Source organism: Hermetia illucens, chromosome 2 (assembly GCF_905115235.1).
Source record: "Hermetia illucens chromosome 2, iHerIll2.2.curated.20191125, whole genome shotgun sequence".
Lineage (NCBI taxonomy): Eukaryota > Metazoa > Arthropoda > Insecta > Diptera > Stratiomyidae > Hermetia > Hermetia illucens.
In genome coordinates this window covers 88488337-88508758 of record NC_051850.1, presented here as the reverse complement: position 1 = coordinate 88508758, position 20422 = coordinate 88488337, and the positions used below count along the sequence as shown (strand labels likewise).

The window sequence follows — 20422 nt, the reverse complement described above, 5'->3', positions numbered from 1 at the left end:
TTATCTGGAGTTGTCACAAGCGTACTTGGTATGATCGATTATAGGTCCTAGGTATAAGACCTTTAATTCCAGAGCCTGAGAAAATTCATTTCAGCCCGGAGGGTACGTATCTACTATTACTTCTTATCAAACGCCTGTCTTTCCAACTGTACCTAGCAGCAGGTCACGATTTAAGCACAACCCAGCCGATTTACTCCATACAGGGCTGAATGGTTTATTCCAAATTTGAAGCAGTATACTCAAATGGGACATTTAATGAGTAATGCATCACATCTATGGTTTTTTGTTGGGAAGATGTATATTTCCGTTTAAAAGCACGATTAAATTAGAATGTAGAATGTATCAAAAAGAACCTCCGAATCATAGTGGGAATTCTCACTGTTGGCTAAAATATCACCTAAGGAAGCTAGGGATATCTACTGACACGGAGTGTGATGAAACCTCTTTACACGTTCTGGGACGGTCTCGAGCACTTGTGAAAAGTAGGTCAACGCATCTGGAAGAACACTCAATAATAATAATAATACTAAAACTCCTAAGGGTTATAGGCTTGCTTGAGATACTATGATTAACAGGTACACTAGAACCAGCAAAAGGATGCGGTGCGACTTCTCCTTAACAGAATAATAATAATTACAAAATCTGCAAGACTTAATAACCACGTTCACATATGGAATACATCATCATCGCCCACGCCGCAATACCCTTGCATTCAGTCTAGCCGCTTTTTAAAAGGAGCTCCAAGCATCCGGTCTTGTCACCAAGTCCAAAAATTCAATATTTCTAAAAGAAGTCGTTTCAGAAGTAAAACGACCACATTAAAAATCAAGGATTACATTTCCGCGTGAGGTATTTCAACAAAATGAACTCGTGAAAACCCCTTCAAGATGGCAGCTAACCTTACAACTAGCCGGGATACCAGAAGCTGGACATTTCAGGTATGAAAGGTTTTATGTATTTCTTATATAAAAAGATTGGGTTGACATTTGTCCCATTAGTGCCTAGAACGTAATGTGTATGTATATATTATGTGAGAATATTCACTTTCACGTACTACTGACATTAAACATCTTACAATTTGCACTGAAGTGACAAGTTTGATTTATTATGACTTTACTAGTAATAGTGTGATTTCCACCAAACTTCCAGCCGATATTACTACATTTGATGATCCTAGGATAAACATATGAGGAGTTTTGCAGTCAATTACTAAAAATTATAGTAATATAATTATTAAGCTTATTTAAGCAGATATCGGCAGGGAAGGTAGTCCGGAGCTAAGGTATCGTATAGTGGCAGCTTCGTGATTTTTTTCAGATTGTTTGGTTGTGTAGGTTCCGAAAATGAGTCCCCTCTTTATGCTTTCGATTTCAGAACAGAGACTAGCATTGACCCCACATGATTATATTCGATAGAAAAAAATTACATCTCCCTTAAATTTCATGTACAATAATGTAACTCAATACATGCGTGGGCATTCACACCGTCCTGCCAAACTTGGTACCAATTGGTATAATCGTTGCTGAGAAAAATGCGTGTGACAGACAGACAGAGAGAAAAACAGTAAACTGATTTTAATAAGCTTTTGTTTTACACAAAATGGCATATACAAATTGATGATGTTGTAAAACTAAAACGTAAGCGAAAAATAATTCAATTGTGGCTTCTCAGATAAAAGGGGTGGTGTCGGTACCATTGTACAGGAATAGCTTCAAGTATTGTCATATAACAGAAAGCAGAAACCTATCGCACCTTCAGATAGTATCATTGGGATATAAACCCCTCATGAATATAGCATACGTAAGTATGTTATAAACATCAGAAACTTAGTGTTCGCAATACTCCGAAAGTTTCGTAGCATTATCCTTATCAACATAGCAGCTGATGGTCTTTGTTGGTATTTTGACGGGTGGACCCTTCAGCTGAATAAATGTGGACAACATTTGGGAATTATGCGAACGCTTTAACACCCAGCTATTCTATCTCTTCAAATGCATCATGAACTGGAAGAGAAAGGTATCCTCTGCCATATAAACCACGCAAAGTGAGTCTCACAAGCAACTTACTTTTATCTTCCATTTATTCAATAGGAAATGTTGAAAATGTCAACAACCAACAGCAATTGACGAAAAACGGCACCTGGCAAAGCTCGTTGCCACTGGGAATTACCTGATGTTTGCATTCGAAGACCAATTAGGCAAAAACACTTTCACATCTATTTCGCCATTTAAAAACTCCTCTATTCGCTAATTGATCAGCTCCAAGTTTCCATAAACCCTTACCTGGGGTACTGCGCATCCACCACGGTTACACTCCTCCGTCGGACACAAGCCCCTCGGTGGTCCAATCAGAGACGTTAAATTTGTCTCCTTACCCACGATGATCAGCAGCTCAACAGGTGAAGGCAAACGGGGATGATCGATAATATTTAGGAAAGGGCATTTGTCTTAAGCCCTGGCAGGGTATTAGCATCTTCATTATTGTTAAGAAGTTAGTCGTTAAAATAATTTTGAAATGCCACAGAAAACCCCTCGAAAGATCAAAAGGCAGAAAGCAGGCTGGTTTCCGCTCTGGATCCTCCTACACTGACCAAATAAACACCTTTCTAATCATGTTGAAGAAAAGTTCAGATTTCCACTTCACCTGCTCTTCGACGATTTCGAGAAAGTTTCGTCAACTTCCAACTTGGAGTGTATTTGAAGTTCTCTATGCAAGGCAGATATTCCGGAGAAATCAATAGCAATTATCAGGACAACAAATGCGCAATATACCGTGTGCTGCATTAAGATGATATTTCAGATGAATAAGAGGTCCAAAGCAAAGTCAGGCTCAACTGAATTCTGTGGCTGAAGCTATTCCCTGTCATCATCGCTGCCATCTCTCATGCCGCCTTGTCCGGGGAACGTAGAAGCTTTCCTCAAATACCTCGACTGCGGTGATGATATCTACTTGTCTTCACATTGAGTTATGCACCTTGGTCAAATGGTTCTGGTTTTGCAGAAGGAGGCAAGCGGAGTCCCACTGAAGATAAACACCAACAAAACCAAGATTCTCAGTCCGACTGTTCATTGTGCTCTTCCTGTTTGCATTAATGGGGAAAACATCCAAGGCGTTGATAAATTTGTGACGATTGTACTGGGGTTGATTTTACCATAAACAGCGCTAGATCGAATTTTGTCGTTTTGTTTCAAATTTGGGAATGCTATCGATGTATTTCGGGCCGACACAATCTCAACATAAGTGGCAGTGTAACAATTTAAGTTGCTATGGCAATGCATGGAATGCAATGGAATCCACAATCACAAAGTGGCCGACGAGTAGATACATATAACATATAACGGAGAACTTTTAAAGAGTAGTGTAAGCTTCTCGAGAATACCTGGGAACGACTGAAGCATATGTCAACGAACCGACCACGATGTCACGTAGGTGTGGTGGACACGCTATGCTTCATTGAAAAGGCAACGGCTATCATGTATATATTTTCTAACAGAAATCAAGAAGAAAAAATTACAAAATTCTGAGAATGGACTTTGATAGTCCATCAAGCGAACGACCTGCAAAATTACTCTTTATTATCGTTTTTCCTTCATTTATAGCCAAAAAGGTTTGCAATTAAAATTCCGCATCTATGAGCAAAAGATTTCTTTGAGTGGTAATGAAAGATCTGGTTTCATGGAATTACAATTAAGGGAAGAAGCACTGAGCTCAAATACAACCTTGAAACGATTTTTGACTTTATGAACAAGCTGGAATATTATTGTTTAATTCGAGTATGATAAACATTATGTAGGCGCGTCAAATGGTTATTTTAATAACAATGCGAAATTGAACTCAAGGTCCAAATTAAATTTAGAAATTGTTTACCCATGAGTTGTTCAAAATTCGCTACTCCCTCTCTTAAATTCAGAATACGACTTCATTGGTCGTGCGTCATGACGCAGTTTATAACTTCAAACTAAAGTGCCAACCGTTCTTTACATTAATAGACCTAATGATGTCACCATGTAGTGGGACCATATATGTGGGGGCTGTGCCGTGAGCGCCGTTTGCTGTCCTCAAAATCGACGACCCTAAGGAGCTGAATAGGTTGCCTCGCAGGTAAATTCAGTACTGGCTAAGGTAATACGTTATTTGGATTCAAATGTCAAATTTAGTTTCTTATAAGCATCGCTACCCAGGAAAGCCTTACTTACATAATTCTGGTGCCCACAGAAAAGTATCACTTCACGATTTATTGCAATCCTTCCTCTCAAGTAGAATGAGAATTGAAACTAAAAAAATTGTCCAGATTGCCTTTCAAATGAATTTCCAAGAAGGTTGTGGGATTCCAATCGAATTGTTATTCGGAAGACGTTTATTGCATAATTTTATGATAAAAGCAACGGCGTTGCCACCCACTCAAAATGCTTCTCGAGCCATGGACACTTATCCTTTTTCCTTTGTCACGTGATCTGTCCCTTTATGAGTGTCTGCTTTGGCCCCATATACAATACAAAATATAATGGGCTTATATGCCATACTAAAAATACATGGAAAATTGCTTGGCAAGTAAAAAAGGATTTTCTAATGCCATTTGGCTTTGTTTGTCGAAAACATCTCTGTCTGTTCTATTTCAGCACTAGCCTAACAGGGCTTATAGCATGGAAAATAAAATAGGGTAAATGGAGCTTGTGAGTGAAAAACAAAAGCTGGTCAAATATAGTGGACGTGGGCGGTGTTGAAAATAACAAGGAAAACTCCAAGATGTCCAGGAATAAAGTTGGTATCTCTTCGTGTTAGTGCGAACCAGATGCTGATTTTACCTTCCGGGTTCCCGTACATGTGTGCATGCATGTGTGTCGCCAGGGGATGCTGAACAATTAACTGCACGCTGGCTCCTAAACACCACCTCAACAAACGGATGACAATTTCTGTTCCTGTTCTGAAAATACTGCGAAGATGTCTCTACTCTAGGCGGCAACTAAGCAACAGAAGTCATTGCTTAACTAGGTTTACCAAACGCATATTCAAATGGGCAACCTACTTGTCCATCAATATTTTATCCAAATGCTTCTAAACGAACATATGCGGTTTAACCCAAAGTAAGCAATTTGTCTTGAATGCTTTTCATTGTAATGGAATGTTTTCAACCTGTCTTTTATGACTAGTTTTATGTCCTGAATTGATGGCCCCCTTCTAGGATTTATGAGTGTTTGTTGCCCTACAAACGGGTCTATAAAATCGCTTTCGAATGTGTTTCACATACTTAAGATGCTCCGTTGTTACTTCCCTACCACATTACATAAATATTATGCACACATAACTTGAATTTGCTTTCCTTCCAATCCAATAATCTCTTTAATAGCCCTGCTTCCTGGCCAGTTATGTTGTTCTCGTTGCCTCGCTTCCTTCCCATCTGCAGACGGATAAATGTATAAATTTTCCCATTCACATTTCCCAGTGTTTCGGGGTGAGTCTTCCGTTTTGCTTGCCACCTTTTTTCGTAATCAATGGTTTAATGTGTTTCAAGATTAATGAATTCTTTCCATGAATATCGTGAATTATGGTTTGCAGCTGGAGCGTGAATAGCTAACGATTTATGATGTCGAATCGGGAATGCTATTTTTAAAGAAAATGGAAAGCACAATAGGTTTCAACAACTACTAAAAGCACTATAGATCTCGAGGAGGACGCCATGATATCGATAAATGGGGAATTTGGCGCTACAGCGAAGGCATCGAAACTCTGGGTTTAGGATTTCAGTTTCTGATAGTGACTTACATAATGATTTATTGTGGTTTAATTTTAGCTCAAGTAGCTTAACTATCTTAATTCTGTTTTAATCGTACCTTCTCTTACATCCCTATTTACAATTCCTGTAAGTAAGACGCGCGAACAATTTTTCCAAAATGCATATGCCAGAGTGGAGGAAAAGAATATATGTATGCTGACACCAAGGCAAATCGGGGAACGACCCCTATCTCATCAGAGTCCAATATCCATATCGAAAAACAAACTGTGAATACTGAAGGTAGTCCACTATTGGTTTTGATCTATAAGCTTTGATAGTAAAAAGCTCCAGAATTTTGGAAAATCGACAGAGTACGTCAAAGCATTGAAACATCAAAACTGGCTGACTAAGGAATCAACAACATTGAAGAGAAGTCAGGTCAGTTCACTACCATATTAAACGAGCCGCATGGGAAACATTCGATCATGAGCAATGTCGACTTCCAGCATACGGTTGATTAGTAGATGGACATATAAGCAATACCCGGAGTCGGTTATTAAGACTAAAAGACTGACTGACAAATTGAATGAGAAGAAAATGCCAGTAGACTCTAAACGTCTCACTATATAATATAAATCAACCCAGACAACGAAATATGTGGACGATGTAGGATGTGTTCACACGATGTGGGAAGTAAGAGACGGGTTATGCTTGCAAGCAGAACCCCTTTACTTCAGGGTGAAGGGTGAAGAAATATAAAACAACTTGAAGCTTAGAGCATCTGGTATTCTGGAGGTTTAACATAAGTAAGCATAAACCCTTCTAAACCTGCTCTTCGGACGGGAATTCATTTGAAGCCGAATCCCGTGGATACTAGGGCAGCGACGTTGCTTTACACTGAGGGTACACCCAGTAATAATACCAGTACATGCGACGCTTATCTAACAATAATAATAATAATTGTTGGCGCAACAATCCATATTGGATCAGAGCCTTGAAGTGTGTTAGAGCACTTCATTCAAGACTGTAACGGTACAATACAGTATACTGTAGGAGGCATGTGGTTAGCATTGCGCTCGCCCAAGATTATTACCCTGATTTGACTCAGTTGCTCATTCGCAGCTGAGTCGACTGGTATTCGATGTCAAATCACAATAAAAATTCCACTGCCAGTAGTGAAAGTTGAACCGCGACCTTTCGTGCAACGTACAACGTTGTGCTGTAAACACTAGGCTATCCGGACAACACCTAACAATAATTAAAGGTTACGGCTCTAAGCTGTAAAGCGCAACTGCATGTATCCTACCTACAACCAGCATGAAATTCTAAGAAAGCAGTCAACTGCTAATAACCGAATCGCAAGAATATTTAGAAAGAATTCTGCTAGCGCATATGCTCGCGGAAAGTCATCCCGGTTCTATGGTACCAAATAACCTCCGGTCACGCTTCGTGTCATACTCGTCTAATCGTCCTCCTCCAGTAAGTCAGAATGTCGTTCCCCTATGGCTTTACTGGTATCAAATCGCTTCAAGCATGAAAGCTTTTGCGACTTTTTTATATAAAATATAAAGGCCTAATTCAGTATGTTGCTTCACAAAGAATTTTTCGACCAAACCTAAGTCCTCTACAAAATTTTGACCTAGCAGCAATCTAATCCTTTTATGATAGTTACATGGTTTGCACGAATATGTAATTATCTTTGCTACTCAACCAGTCAAACCGACAACTCAAACTCATTCACTAAACTGCAGTCTCAGATGCATAGCAAAGCTATCACAAATTTTACAAAAGGTAGTTTTCACGGATCGATCATTTCCTTAAAAATAAAGACATTGCTCATTAAGTGAACTAGCAATGAATGAATGAGTTTACCAAAACCATGCCCATATCGATGGAAACTTCCGTGTTTGAAATTCTGGACACACCAACCAACAGTTGCGAAAGTATGACAAAAACGAATTCTGACGTGTTCACGTACGCGAGGAACCGGCGAAGGTTTTCAGATCACTCAACGAATCCCAACAGAGCGTCAAGACAATACAGTTTTTCTATTAGGTAGACTTTGGGGGTTATTACCAATGGCACCCATCATGCTACCTGCCTGAGCCCGAATTCTGTATTCTCAATATACACGGTGACATAGCACATAGTATAGTATAGTCATTAGTCGGTCGGAGGAGTGTCTACAATGCCTTTTAGAAGGACATTGTGCAGCAACCCGCAGACACAGCATCAATTAATTTTTGTGAATTAAGAGGTAGTTAGTTAGCCGAAATTCGAAAGATTTCCCTTTGAAGATATTTTCCTTTTTATTGGCTAAAAGTATTTGGTAATGTATACGAATACATATTTTGGGGGGACCAACCGTCAACCTGTGTGGTCTCCGAAATACGTGTACATTACCAGATACTTTTAGCCAAGAAGAAGAAAAATATCTTCAAAGGCAAATCTTTCACTCATCGATTACTTACTAGCCAATCCCCTTTTCTCCGCCCCGCCCTCCCCCCCACCTTATTATCAACACGCTAGTTGTAGGACAGCCAAATAGAGACCACGAAATCTAGTTAGTGCAATATCGATTACGCCAAGACTTTTAACAGCATTTCGTGTTTCCAAACAAAAAAAGTTTCGTACACTTAGCCAGTTAACATATTAGGTGACAGCCATGGAAGGGTACTCAGTGGTAACTACATATCAGAACCTATCGGCATAGTGAGAAGTATTTTCTATGGGGATCCATTCTCTTTGGCTTTGAATGGCATTGAACCCCCTTTCATGTTTACTGATTGACATGGCACGTGTTAAGTGCAACCTGATAAGTTGTCAAGTTGTATACTGATACACGACATGTTCAGCCGAAATTCAATCCGAATTCTGGTTGAGATAAATTTCGAGCCGCATGCCGGACATATCAGTGGTTACCTTCACATCCAAGCTATGAATGAGACATCATACAATAATCCTGATGATCTGTTAGTTGACATGACGGATCACTCCGTGTACATTGTTGGTGTCGCTATACCTCGTAATAGTAGCACTGAGAGTAATACTTGAAGATGAAAGTGAGCTCTGAGACACTGGCTGGAAAATTAAAGAAATTTGGCATCTTAAGGCAATGGCTATAGCACCTATATTATTTTCAGCTGCAGGAAATGTCCCTAAATGTCCTGGGACTGTCATACACTCTGGTTCAAACCGTTCAGAAGTATAAAATTCCGCAAGCGTGTTCAATATGTCCGAGGGTGCTCGCCGGATCTTCCCAATAACATATCACCGGCCACCACGACCCCACTTAGCTCCTAGTGCAGTTCTGTATTAAAGTCTAAAAGCGTGTTGGAGCACTTAATTTTTAAACCATAAGGATACACCCGATTCGATCGACATATCAGGGGATTCCCGTGATTATTAAACCAATTTGCCACAGGTAATTGTTCATGACTAATATCTAACTTACAGTCCATAATAGTAGCTTTCAATACGAACAATGGCAAAGTAATGCACCGAAACACTAGAACTCCCATATTTAAGTGAATTGGCTACATATGAAGATCACGTTTCGTCCCATTTAATGCCTAATATTCCGAAGTTTCCCACAATTAAACACATTATTTTTATATGTCATTTGACAGCTAACATCATGATATAACTTTTATGACCTTTGCGAGTTTGTAAGTTTAAGGTCCAGTAACAATAATCCATATTGAAGTTTGGAAAAAAAAATCAATTTTGAAATTTGAAAGTTTAAGCAGTTATACTTTCGAAAGGATGATGACTTGAACTCCATTACGGTAAAAGATCATTTCAAGGACCAATTTTCCTCAAATAAGTGGTACTATCCACCATTAAAATGTGTACCACTATAAACGGGAAACCCTGTATAAAGGATTTTAAAATTTCTTAATTTTTCCCTTTTCCTCCTCCTTGTTACTTGTTACTTCTACTAATAGGACTTTTTCTTGCAGTTTGGAACACCTTGCATGTTAGACCAAGGCATAGCAAAGTAGAATAGAAGTCCCAAGGCTCCTGCCATGTCACGGGTATCACATGAACCGCTACATTTTTCTTAACTACCTTATTGAAAACTTCAAAAAAAAAGGGAAAAGACTTGCCATTTTTTAACAAAAGACAATTTAGAATAGGTTTCTCACGGTTCCTATGCATGCTGGCCTGAATATGTAAATGAAATAAAGGAAGTCATACTATACTTTCTGCAACGGATGGTGGTGAACACCGAGATTATAAGGATAGGCCTAAAATAAGTGCTATCCAATGGCAACTTATGAAAGTTGGCAACTTATGAAAGTTATGCACAGGTACGGTCACAGGAATAGTCAAAAAATTGTAGGCCCATACTAAGTTTGGGCAAATGATAAGAGTTCATTGCGGGAAAAAAGATATATAAAAAAATTCTAGGATGCAGTTCTGGAAAGCGCCATTATGGAAGACATGAACGCTAAGGGCGGATATGATCCGGATGAATGCGAATAAGAGAAAATAAACTTTGAGGAATGATTCACTACTCAATAGGTTCCAAAATTCGTCACGATTATGATGAGATAACAGAGGTCATGGTTGAAGAAGTATTGACAATATTTTGTAGGATTTGGTAGTAGTAATAGAGAATGAAGGTAAAATCTGGATCACAGAAGAATTTGTGCAAAAAAAAAATCGTTCAAGAATCGTGAGTGAAGATTGCTTTCGAAAGAAAAATCTGTGTTTTAATATAGGCATAGGATGCCGTTTGAATGGCAAATGCGTAACGCAATGCTGGTTCCAGCAGAAAACAGAGCTGCCTTCATGGTACGTGGAGTTTGTGTTTCAATTCTTTAATCTGCAATCAGGTGTCTGTTATGTGAATGATGTCTAATTGAAAAGTATGAAAGTTAGCTTGATTCGAAGGCAGGCCCATTGTGTGGGAGGGGCAAGGCGGAGGATGGTGGCAAGGAGTGGAGTGAGGGCTGCTCCGGCATCGAAGTGCCCGGAATGAAGAATAAAATCAATCAATTTTCATCCTGGGCCCTGGTTTTTCTCTCTACGACCCTGTTCGTAGTGCTTTTATATTTTAATATTATTATTATTTGATAATAATTAATAGTTCAAGAGAGTTTTATGTGAATTTTTCATCACTTTCATTATACTGGTACGGTTTGATGAAAGCCGCACCAGAATAACGAATGATTGATAATATCCAAAGGATATACATTTTGTATCCGGATAGCTCAAGTGGTTAGAGCACTTGGCTGTCATAGCGCAAGGTCGTGGTTCAAATGTCACCGGTGGCAGAGGGATTTGTTATCGTGACTCGATTGCGCATAAATCCGGACAAGGTACCATATTACCATTTACTAGGAAGCGTAAGTCTGATCACTTGAGAGGTTACAAAGCATGTAAGCAAAACAACAAACAAACAGAACTCAAGTATTTGGGTATCACACTAGACCGGAAGCAGAACAGGGTTCTGGAGCCGCGAAGTCGGCTTTTGCTTTGGGACAATATGCAACGATTTTTCAAGCCGAAGTATATGCGATCCTAAAGCCAGCAAACTGGGTGATTAACCAACGATTGAAGGGCAGGCACATCGTAGTCTGCAGTGATAATCAGGCCGCACTGAGGGCATTGAGTAGTCTTTCGATCACCTCAAAAATCGTTCAGAAACTGTTTGAACTCTATCTCTAGATTCAATTCGTTGGACATACTCCGGGTAATTGGTCACTGTGACACAGAGGGAAATGAAATTCCGGATGCTTTAGCAAAAAAGGCTTTAATCTCCAACATTTCAGGGCCGCAACCAGCAATTGGAGTACCAGTAGCATTAGCTAAGGCTGTTTTCAAAAACTGGGAAGTTTCCCACAATGACAAGTGGTAGAGCCTAGATGCTGCTAGATACACCATACTTGTCTTGTCAGTACCGAACATGCGTACTGTAAAGTCTATCCTGTCGAAAAGCAGGCGGACTTGTAGGAGTATTGTGGGCATTCTCCCTCACCAAACACACATGCCAAAAATAACTTAGGAAAACGGATATTGGAAGCATCTGTTGGAAAGCTACGAAGGCTCTGATGACTTACAAGGTCCATATCAAAAAAGAAATCTAGATGTACTCTATAGATACTACCGGAGACTGGATGTACACTGCAATAATAAAGCTAATGATTACATATTGGATGGTAATCTGAGCAGATAGAATTGAACTCAGTACAACAATCAGGGAGTTGTACAAACTACAAAGTCTGGCTTGCATTAGTATCAGTGAAACAGTGAAAACACCCCCAATGGCATTTCCAGAGGTCCTTCTGGGATCAACTCTTCTCCATCTTCACTTGTAGATTTAGGCCAGGTAGGAATGACCAAGAGCATGAGTGAGGCGGAAAGCTGCATAAATAGGAAAATTGTCTAATAAGAAAATTGATATTCTTTCTAGGTGGTATTCCGAAACGCTGATTTCGTGGGAGTTTTCATTTTGATGAGTTCGAAAGACATTCGGGCAATAGGACAAAATGAGAGAGTGTAGCACTAACATATGACTTAAACCAACAATTGATCACCTGGGATACTGACGGATTTCTCAGGGCAAAGGGAACGTACGCCAGAATCATTGGTTCGAGGAAAACGTACCTTGCTAATGGGTAAGCAGACTAACATATTCCAGGCAGAATACGGCATAAACAGATATGCCTACTTCAACCTTCAAAGGAACTATAGGGGCAGAACATTACTATTATAACCGACAGCCTAACAGCTATCATAGCACTTAAGTCCAACATGTGAACTTCAATCTGGTATGGAAATGCTTTGTGACACTAAACACTCTCGCTCAGTAAGGTCTGGATATTCTGGGTTTCAGGCCATGTATGCTAGCAAAGGAATACTGACGCCTCTATTGGACCAGAACTTTTCTGGAGGGTCGGAAACGGGTTCATGGCTATGACGTTAAAAAAAGGAGGGGAACGGCTGAGGGAATAGACCAAGAATGGAGCAGTTGCGATTGCTCAAGAGGGAATAAGAACCTAAACACTCAAAGAATTGCTTAACCTGGCAATGAAGAGCCTTTAACTTTAAAATGAGGAAACTAGGGATATCTAGAGACACTGTCTGCGGATTCTGTGCGGAGAGTGACGAAACTTCCATGCATGTTCTGCCATAGTAACAAAGTAGGTTGAGGCACCTGGGAGAATACATAATACTTACTGAATAGATACCAAGTTGATTTACTTGGAAGAAGAGATTATACAAAAATTCCTATCCGTTATAGGCTTGCTTGACGTAATATAGTTAATGAGTATACTGCACCAGTAAAAGGACACAATAATTCTTCTAGGACGCAGCGCAACTTTCCTTAGCAGAATTCATTATAAGACCATACAATGCAACAAGAGTTCATATCTTATAACTGGCAAAGTCTCCTCCTTCTAATCATGATCACAGCTTCTGCACATTACTCCACTGACAGCTCTAGCTCAAATTACTATCACCTAGCAACTCGAAGGCCCTCCGTTAGATTGTTTTCATATATCTGGAATATTCTTGACGCTCTCCGTTTTACACTATTGCTTAAACTTGTAAAGTCCCTCTCCAATATGAACGTCTGTTTAAAATCTTTGATATTAAATCAAGTCAAACAATTTTACCAGATTACTATTACATTTAGATAAAGGTAAGTTAGCAGTTTGCCGCAAATCAAGAATAAAAGGAATCTATTGAAGCAACTATATACGTGATATAGGGTATCACAATAGGTTATATCCGAAATGCGCACTATGGTTTCGAATGCTGGCCACTAAATACAATGAACGCCATCTCATTGGGGAAAATTGAAAATAACGAAAACAGCTTAATGGTGATTTGTGAGCTCTATAGCTCCACCTGTACCGAGTCGATGTTCAGCAAGGGTGGCAAATACGATCTAGACGGCCGACTCCACTATTTTACTCCCCGAAAGATAAAAAAATACCATATCCTACATATAGATTAGACAAAGTTAGGACAAATAAGCTCAAACCGAACAAATTTGTAGTTCTGATATTAGTCCAGGAAGACGACAGAAAATCTGCTTCGAATGGTAACAATACATTTCGGAACCGAGAAGTACAGCGATGACGTTCGATGTTGTAAGAAGATTACATATCAGTTCTTAACTCCCTGGGGTCTGGATTAAATTGTAAATAAATGATGATTCCTAATCTAATCACTCCTAATCTCTGCCACTACAATTCCTTCATCTTGTACGTCTCCGGTCCACACCTTTATGGAGTACCAGTTTTTACCGCGACAGTGCTTCTGTTTAATTGTCACCACACTGAGTGCCGTGCAGCAGAAAGTCGAATACAAACATCCGGGATTCAGATCATAAGAAAAAATGCTGGAAAATTTGGTTGAAGTCCTGCATATATTAATAACATTTACTTTTTCGGTCAAATTCGCTGCGGTATCAAATTATGGCCTTGTCATGTTAAAGTCTGACTTATAAAAACACCATAAATATGAAGAGAGTATTCTTAATAACAATAATTGTTGACGGAGCAGTCGAATTAGATCAGGGTCTGGAAGGGCATTTCAGCACTTCATTCAAGGCCCAAACGATACAATCTAAGAGGCAATGTGGTCAGTATTGTACACGCCCGTGATTATTACATCTCCAGTTGAGGGGAGTGGTATTTGACATCCCGTCACGATACAAGTTCCCCTGCCACCAGTGAGCTTTTAACTGCGAGTTTAGGCAGCAACAATCTAGCACTCTAACTTTAAGCCCTTCGGAAACTGTTCTTCCCAGCCATAAACTACTCGACAATCATTCTAGAAAACCTCTCACAGACAATTCATGCATGAGAAACGGGGAAAAAATCCTGTCTACAACGCCGAGCTTTCCGTTTCTGATTTCCTTTAAAGTTAATTTTACTCTCTATATGAAAAAAATTCATCACTTTTCATTGAACTCATTTAAATCGATTAAAATTCATTTGAATAACCTCAATTGCTTTCGATTTTCATTCAAACAGAAAAAAGACCTGACCAATATCCGAAAGTGTAGCATTATCCTATTATATTTTCACATTGCCTTCGTAGAGCGGCTCACTGGCAATCCACTCCAGTAGAATTGTTACCTAATAATGATGAAATAATAATGGTCGGACACATGCAGTCGCAGCCTAGATCTTCTGACTGTATCAATTCAGAATTCGTTTTGAAAACATTCAGACCAGGGTTCTGAAATCAGAATTTATACGTTACACCAGCCACTTTATTATATTCAATTAAAATTTAGGATACTCCAATACGAGTAGGAGTAGGTATTTGTGGGAAAACGATTCCTAATATACAGCCCTTTCTAACTTTTATGCAATGTCGGTGCAAATGTTTCAATAGCGACGCAAAAAGGAGTGAAAGTAATCTACAAAGTCACCGAAATCCGGAAAAGTTGAATCATAAATCCGCCATCCGCAGCTTTGTGGTCACGTAACACTGATATTAACACATAAAACCAAAGCACTTACCCCGTCCAAAGGACAAACTCCACGTTGTCGCCCTGTCGGGATTTCATGGCCAGAGTTGCTGACTCAAGTAGACTCCACGGGCTATCACAGAGGTAATCTCCAAAACGTCCTGGCGCACGGTTGGATGACGTTGAATGGTGTTCCGAGTGCCAACAACCTGAAATGAGATACAATCAAATATTAAAATTGAATTCAATAATTTCCCATTAGGGTCCTTTGGGAAAAACTAGGTTTCCGGAAGAAGAATTTCCGTTTGTTAGGAGGATCAGAATTATTTAATAGCAACCGAAAAGGTGTTTAATGACTCTATGCTTGCATGTGTATATACATAAGTTCACTTATTAAAGAAAAGGTTCCCTAATTAAAGAAAAACTAATTACTCCGCACTGTAATTTCAGAAACTTGAAACGTTTTGTGGAGATCTTCTCCGGAAAGCTTTCAGCAAATGAGAGATACTGTACAGGATACTGGTGGAAGAGTGATTTTATAAGGGGCTTCTTAGTGCATGGTGTAAAGGATCCAGAACATTGAGTACATGTATTGTATAATTTCTTGTGTTTGCATCTAAGAAAAGTACTTATGGAGTAACTCTGCATGGAGATACAGCGATATTATTAACAAAGAACAACGTTATAAATATCTCCGTAAAAAAGATACATATATGGTAAGTATGTACAATGCATTTACCGCGAGAAATCAAAATGCTGTACAAGTAGGCACTATAAACTCAAGGTTTCCAAAAGAACAAATAAAAGCAAAAAGGCAACCGAGTTAAGCAAGTTCGTGATGTTTCGTCAAACTTAGCATGCTGGTTTGTTGATAAACATTATTTCAAGGTTTTCGACATGATATACCACCTTTATCAAAAAGTCGGAATAACTATCGTGTAGCGCTTGTTCTGATCTGATCTAAGTTGGTTTTTAGGATTTTGTGCAAAACTAAACATTATCAAAATCACCATCACCATCATTCGTCATCCACACAGATAAACGTGTGTCTGACTCTCAGTGACAGTCCTTTCTCAAAAAAGATGGCACCTAATGATGTGAAATTTAGTGGAACTATAAACCCGAAATTGAATGAAATTTAGTGGAACTATAAACTTAACGGGTTAATGGTTCCCCTACAAATTTAAAAAGTGGTTTAAATCTGGTAATGTCATAGCCTAATAGATGGGAAAACCAACTCCGGTTTGTCAAGAACTGCAAAAACCCTTTGCGCAACACACGCTGCGCGTTTACTCAATGATAAACTTCGTGAGAAGCATCGCGCTCTCCACATTAGATTCCTCTATAAGCGTTTGATGTGGCACACTCATCTGATATGCTTTGCGGTAACACCTATTGCCAGAAGAACTCGTGCACTGTCAAGTAAACATTGAAGTATGGCAGGTATATGAAAACTGCTTGGTATCGATGCTAGTGTTCCACTACGAAGCGCTTTCTCGCCACTCCCCTTTATTCTGGTTACGGACGCCGACACACGGGGTACCCACCCTCCAGCGCCTTATTCACTGATTTATACAGATGATGTTTTCCTAGGATCTCATAATAAAGCTGATCTCGTGAAACTTATTCAAGCGTGCAATGATCGCTTCGTGCATTACGGTCTGAAGTTAAATCTAAACAACACATAACTTTTTATGGCCGACCACAGTGAAACAGGCAATATCCAGGCAGTGGTAACAACCTGTCCAGAACTGAGTGACTTAATATATCGAATCAATGGTTTAAACCAATGGTGAACTGCTTTATTAAATTTTTTTTAGCTGAAAAAAATTGCATATGGAGTGGCGTCTCCTCCTCCTCCATATTGGATTGGCTGTATTTAGCCGAAGCTACCATCTCAATTTTTCCCATCTGATAGTTTATGGAGCAGTGTCTCATTAAAAGCACTGCCCATGTCCCACTTCTTAAGGCCAGAAGGCTTCGGAATCTTTTCCAATGATTTTCGGCTGACGGCGAAATACCTAAATAATTCGAGTGAATACTATCAGCCAATGGAGAACTGCGTTATGAAATTGCTTCACGCATTAACGCAACCTGGATGAAGTGGCGTTCCACAACTGGTGTTCTTTGTGATTCATTTATCAACGAACGTATCAAATCGAATATTTACCCCAATGTCGTCCGTCCTGTCGCTCTCTATGATTCTGAGTGTTGGCCAACTATCGAAAACAATGAACGGCGTCTCGCGGTAATAGAGACGAAGATGTTGCGTTGGACTAGTGGCATGACACGTTTTGATCACATCCGAAATGAGGATATTCGCTATCGATATGGGGCACCGATTGTTGGAAAACTGCGAGAGAGGCGTTTTCGGTGGTGTGGTCACGTATTTGTACCAGCGAGAATTCACTTCCCAAGATTATTCTGAATATCGAAGTCGATGGTAAGCGACCAAAAGGCCAGCCGAAGCAGATGGCGACATCGATCACAACGAGGCGACCCCGCCTGTGAACGGAACAAAGGCTGAAGAAAAAGAAACGGTACACTAGGAGTCAATGTTGCCAACATTGCGCTCGTCAGTATTGCGGGCCTAATGGGATTCAGGTTCTCATTCACGGTTGAGTCGACGGGTTGGCTTCTTTACCACGAGTGAGATTAACGCTCTATCTATTATGCACTATCTGATGCACTATAAGTTTGTTTTTAATCGTAAGATGGAGCTCTTATATTTTTCTATTTTTTATTATGAACACCTTTTACAAAAGACAAGGAGAAAAGAAAGCCAAGCACAGTATTTCCTTCTTCCCCATCTAAGAACTAACCGTTACTTTAGTGCAATTAACGCTGAAACTCATGAAACATAGCTAGAGTTGAAAGTTCAGTCTTTCAGATTCCATCTGTTAATATAACTCGACCAACTACTTAGAATTCGTCAGTAATAATTCATGCAATGTAATGCCATGAACTTATGTACTTGCTGTACTGTGATTTAATACTGAACAAAGTTGCACGTATCGTACAATAGTTTACAGACAGCAAAAATACTCTTGTCGCTATAATCAATTTAGATTTTTCACTTCAATTTGATAGTGAAGTGATAATGTTTTAACGTGAAAGTAAGTTCAGGTAACTTTGATTTGCTATACTTTTCTGAATAATACCAAGATTTCCGTCGAAATATTCTTTATTATGCTTCTATGGTGCTGGTCATTTTTGAGGTTTTGTGTAAAAAAAACATTAATAAATTCGATATACATTCTGTATGTCTGTCACATGCATTTTTCTTCAAAACGGCTAAGCCGTCTGTTTGCCACGCCCGATTTATTCAGAGACGGCTGGACCGATCGGTGAGAACGTATGATCTGTGAGTCCCTTTACATATAGCAAGTCCTCCCATTTTGCGTTGAGTTTAAGGAGGAGTTCCGCATACAAGCGAAAGGGAATGCAAATGAAATGTAGAGGAGTGAGAGCCCAAAATATGATCCTCAAAAAATGTAACAAGTCTCGTCCTCAGAACCTATGCAACCGAAAAATCTCAAAAAAAATCATACTGGTGTATCTAAATGAAATCTAGGCCTCAATATACATCCCGTTACGATATATGCACAAATAAAGTCAATAATAGTATATTACTATATTTTAGAAATTTTTCTGAAAACCCCCTCCATTTCATGATAGAAGTATAAAAGTTGGCAGTGGTATAAGGGATAACATGAGGTAGAACTTTGGGAAGTTTGAAGGAAGTCCAACTATTATAACAAAGTTATAGAAAGTGAAACTTTTACATGTTATGTGAATTTCTTGCATTCTAAGACTTGCATGGCGTCACGCTCACATATCAATTCGTCAGCATTACAACAAAGTGAGCTCATATGAATGGCGTATAACAGAGAAAATAGGGAACATAAGGCCTTTTATTCCTGAAGCGTTTGCGGTTCCCCTGACTTATTACGATTTTTTTTTCTTGATAAAATTTTGAAATATCTGTTAGTTTAGTAGTTTCGCTAATTTTTGAGAATAGGTCCTAGAAAAGGGAAATGAATGATATATAATTTTTAATCCTTCACTTTCCGCATTGACTTTAAATGTCAAAATTGAGACTGGTTTCGAAAAGTACTAATCGAAACCTTTTAGAAGAAACGGCACGTGCCGTTATCGCCTTGGTAAAAAAAATCTATCTAATAAAAGATCTGCTTTGAATAAACCCGTCTAACGAGAATTGTAAAAGGCTACTTATCCGGTAGAGAGCTATGATATATAACTAGGTAAATGAAGTACCGCTGTAGCAGCAGCATAATGACTAGAAGCCACAAGCTTCAGTGGTAGCGTATGTATGGTTGGATATGCGGACGACATATCAATTATGATTTCAGGAAGACACAAGGAAGCTCTAAAGTGAACAGCTTGTAAATCTGCCCGAACTTTTAAAAAACGCCCGAAGGTGAGAGACTTCAAATTAACGGGCCACAAGGCGGAGGCTGTGCCTCTCGGTGGACGGAGCGAGGAACATATCCTCGAAATCAAAGTAGAGGATTATCTAATCTCATCAAAACCTTCAATATAATATAGTTAAGTAATAAATAACGAAGGGCTGACCTTTAAAGTCATCTCTTAGCCGTAAACGGAAATGCAGGGGAGACAATCAGTTCACTATCGTGCAGTATGCCAAATATTGGCAGGCCAAAGCAACCATGGCACTTACAGGACTGCACCGGACGAGACAGCGTGTACGGTTGGAGGGATCCCCGCGGTCAATTGTTTTGCATGAATGTCGCCTTCTGATGTGGAGATGAAATACGTCACAAGAAAGAATATGGACCTGCTGGCTGATCCCAAAAATCGTCTACAACGTCCACAAGAATTATTTACATTGTTTCGGACGTGCCAACCATACTTCTTGTGAAAAACGTGCGGATGCTTGAAGAAATCTAGAGCACATCTTGTCCAATTGGCCGGCATTTATAAGAGGAAACATACTATATACCTACATACACACATGTCTCTTTAGAGGAATTGATATTTACATACAAATGACTAAAAAACTAAAACAAAATAATTCTTTGAGATCCCATTCATAAGAACTCATTTCGTTATGATATTGACGAATTGATATGTGATAATGACGTCGTACAGGTTGTAGAGTGCACGAAATTCACAAAAAATGGCGCTTCCTATAACTTTGTTAATGATGGTTGGGTTTTCCTCAAACTTGGCCAAATTGTGCATTATGTTATCCCTTACGTCCATGCCAAATTTTGTACTTTTGGGAT

At 39.3% G+C, this 20422-nt stretch overlaps 1 protein-coding gene across 6 annotated transcripts in view; it reads right to left on the bottom strand.

Moving 5' to 3' along the window:
* The window catches only part of LOC119648666 (acid sphingomyelinase-like phosphodiesterase 3b), a 594559-nt gene that overhangs the window by 215916 nt on the left and 358221 nt on the right, over positions 1-20422 (bottom strand). For all 6 annotated transcript variants that reach the window (XM_038050452.1, XM_038050451.1, XM_038050448.1 and 3 more), the window contains one exon: positions 15205-15361. In XM_038050452.1, coding sequence (XP_037906380.1) covers positions 15205-15361 — 157 coding nt within the window. The remainder of the gene's footprint in view (positions 1-15204; positions 15362-20422) is intronic.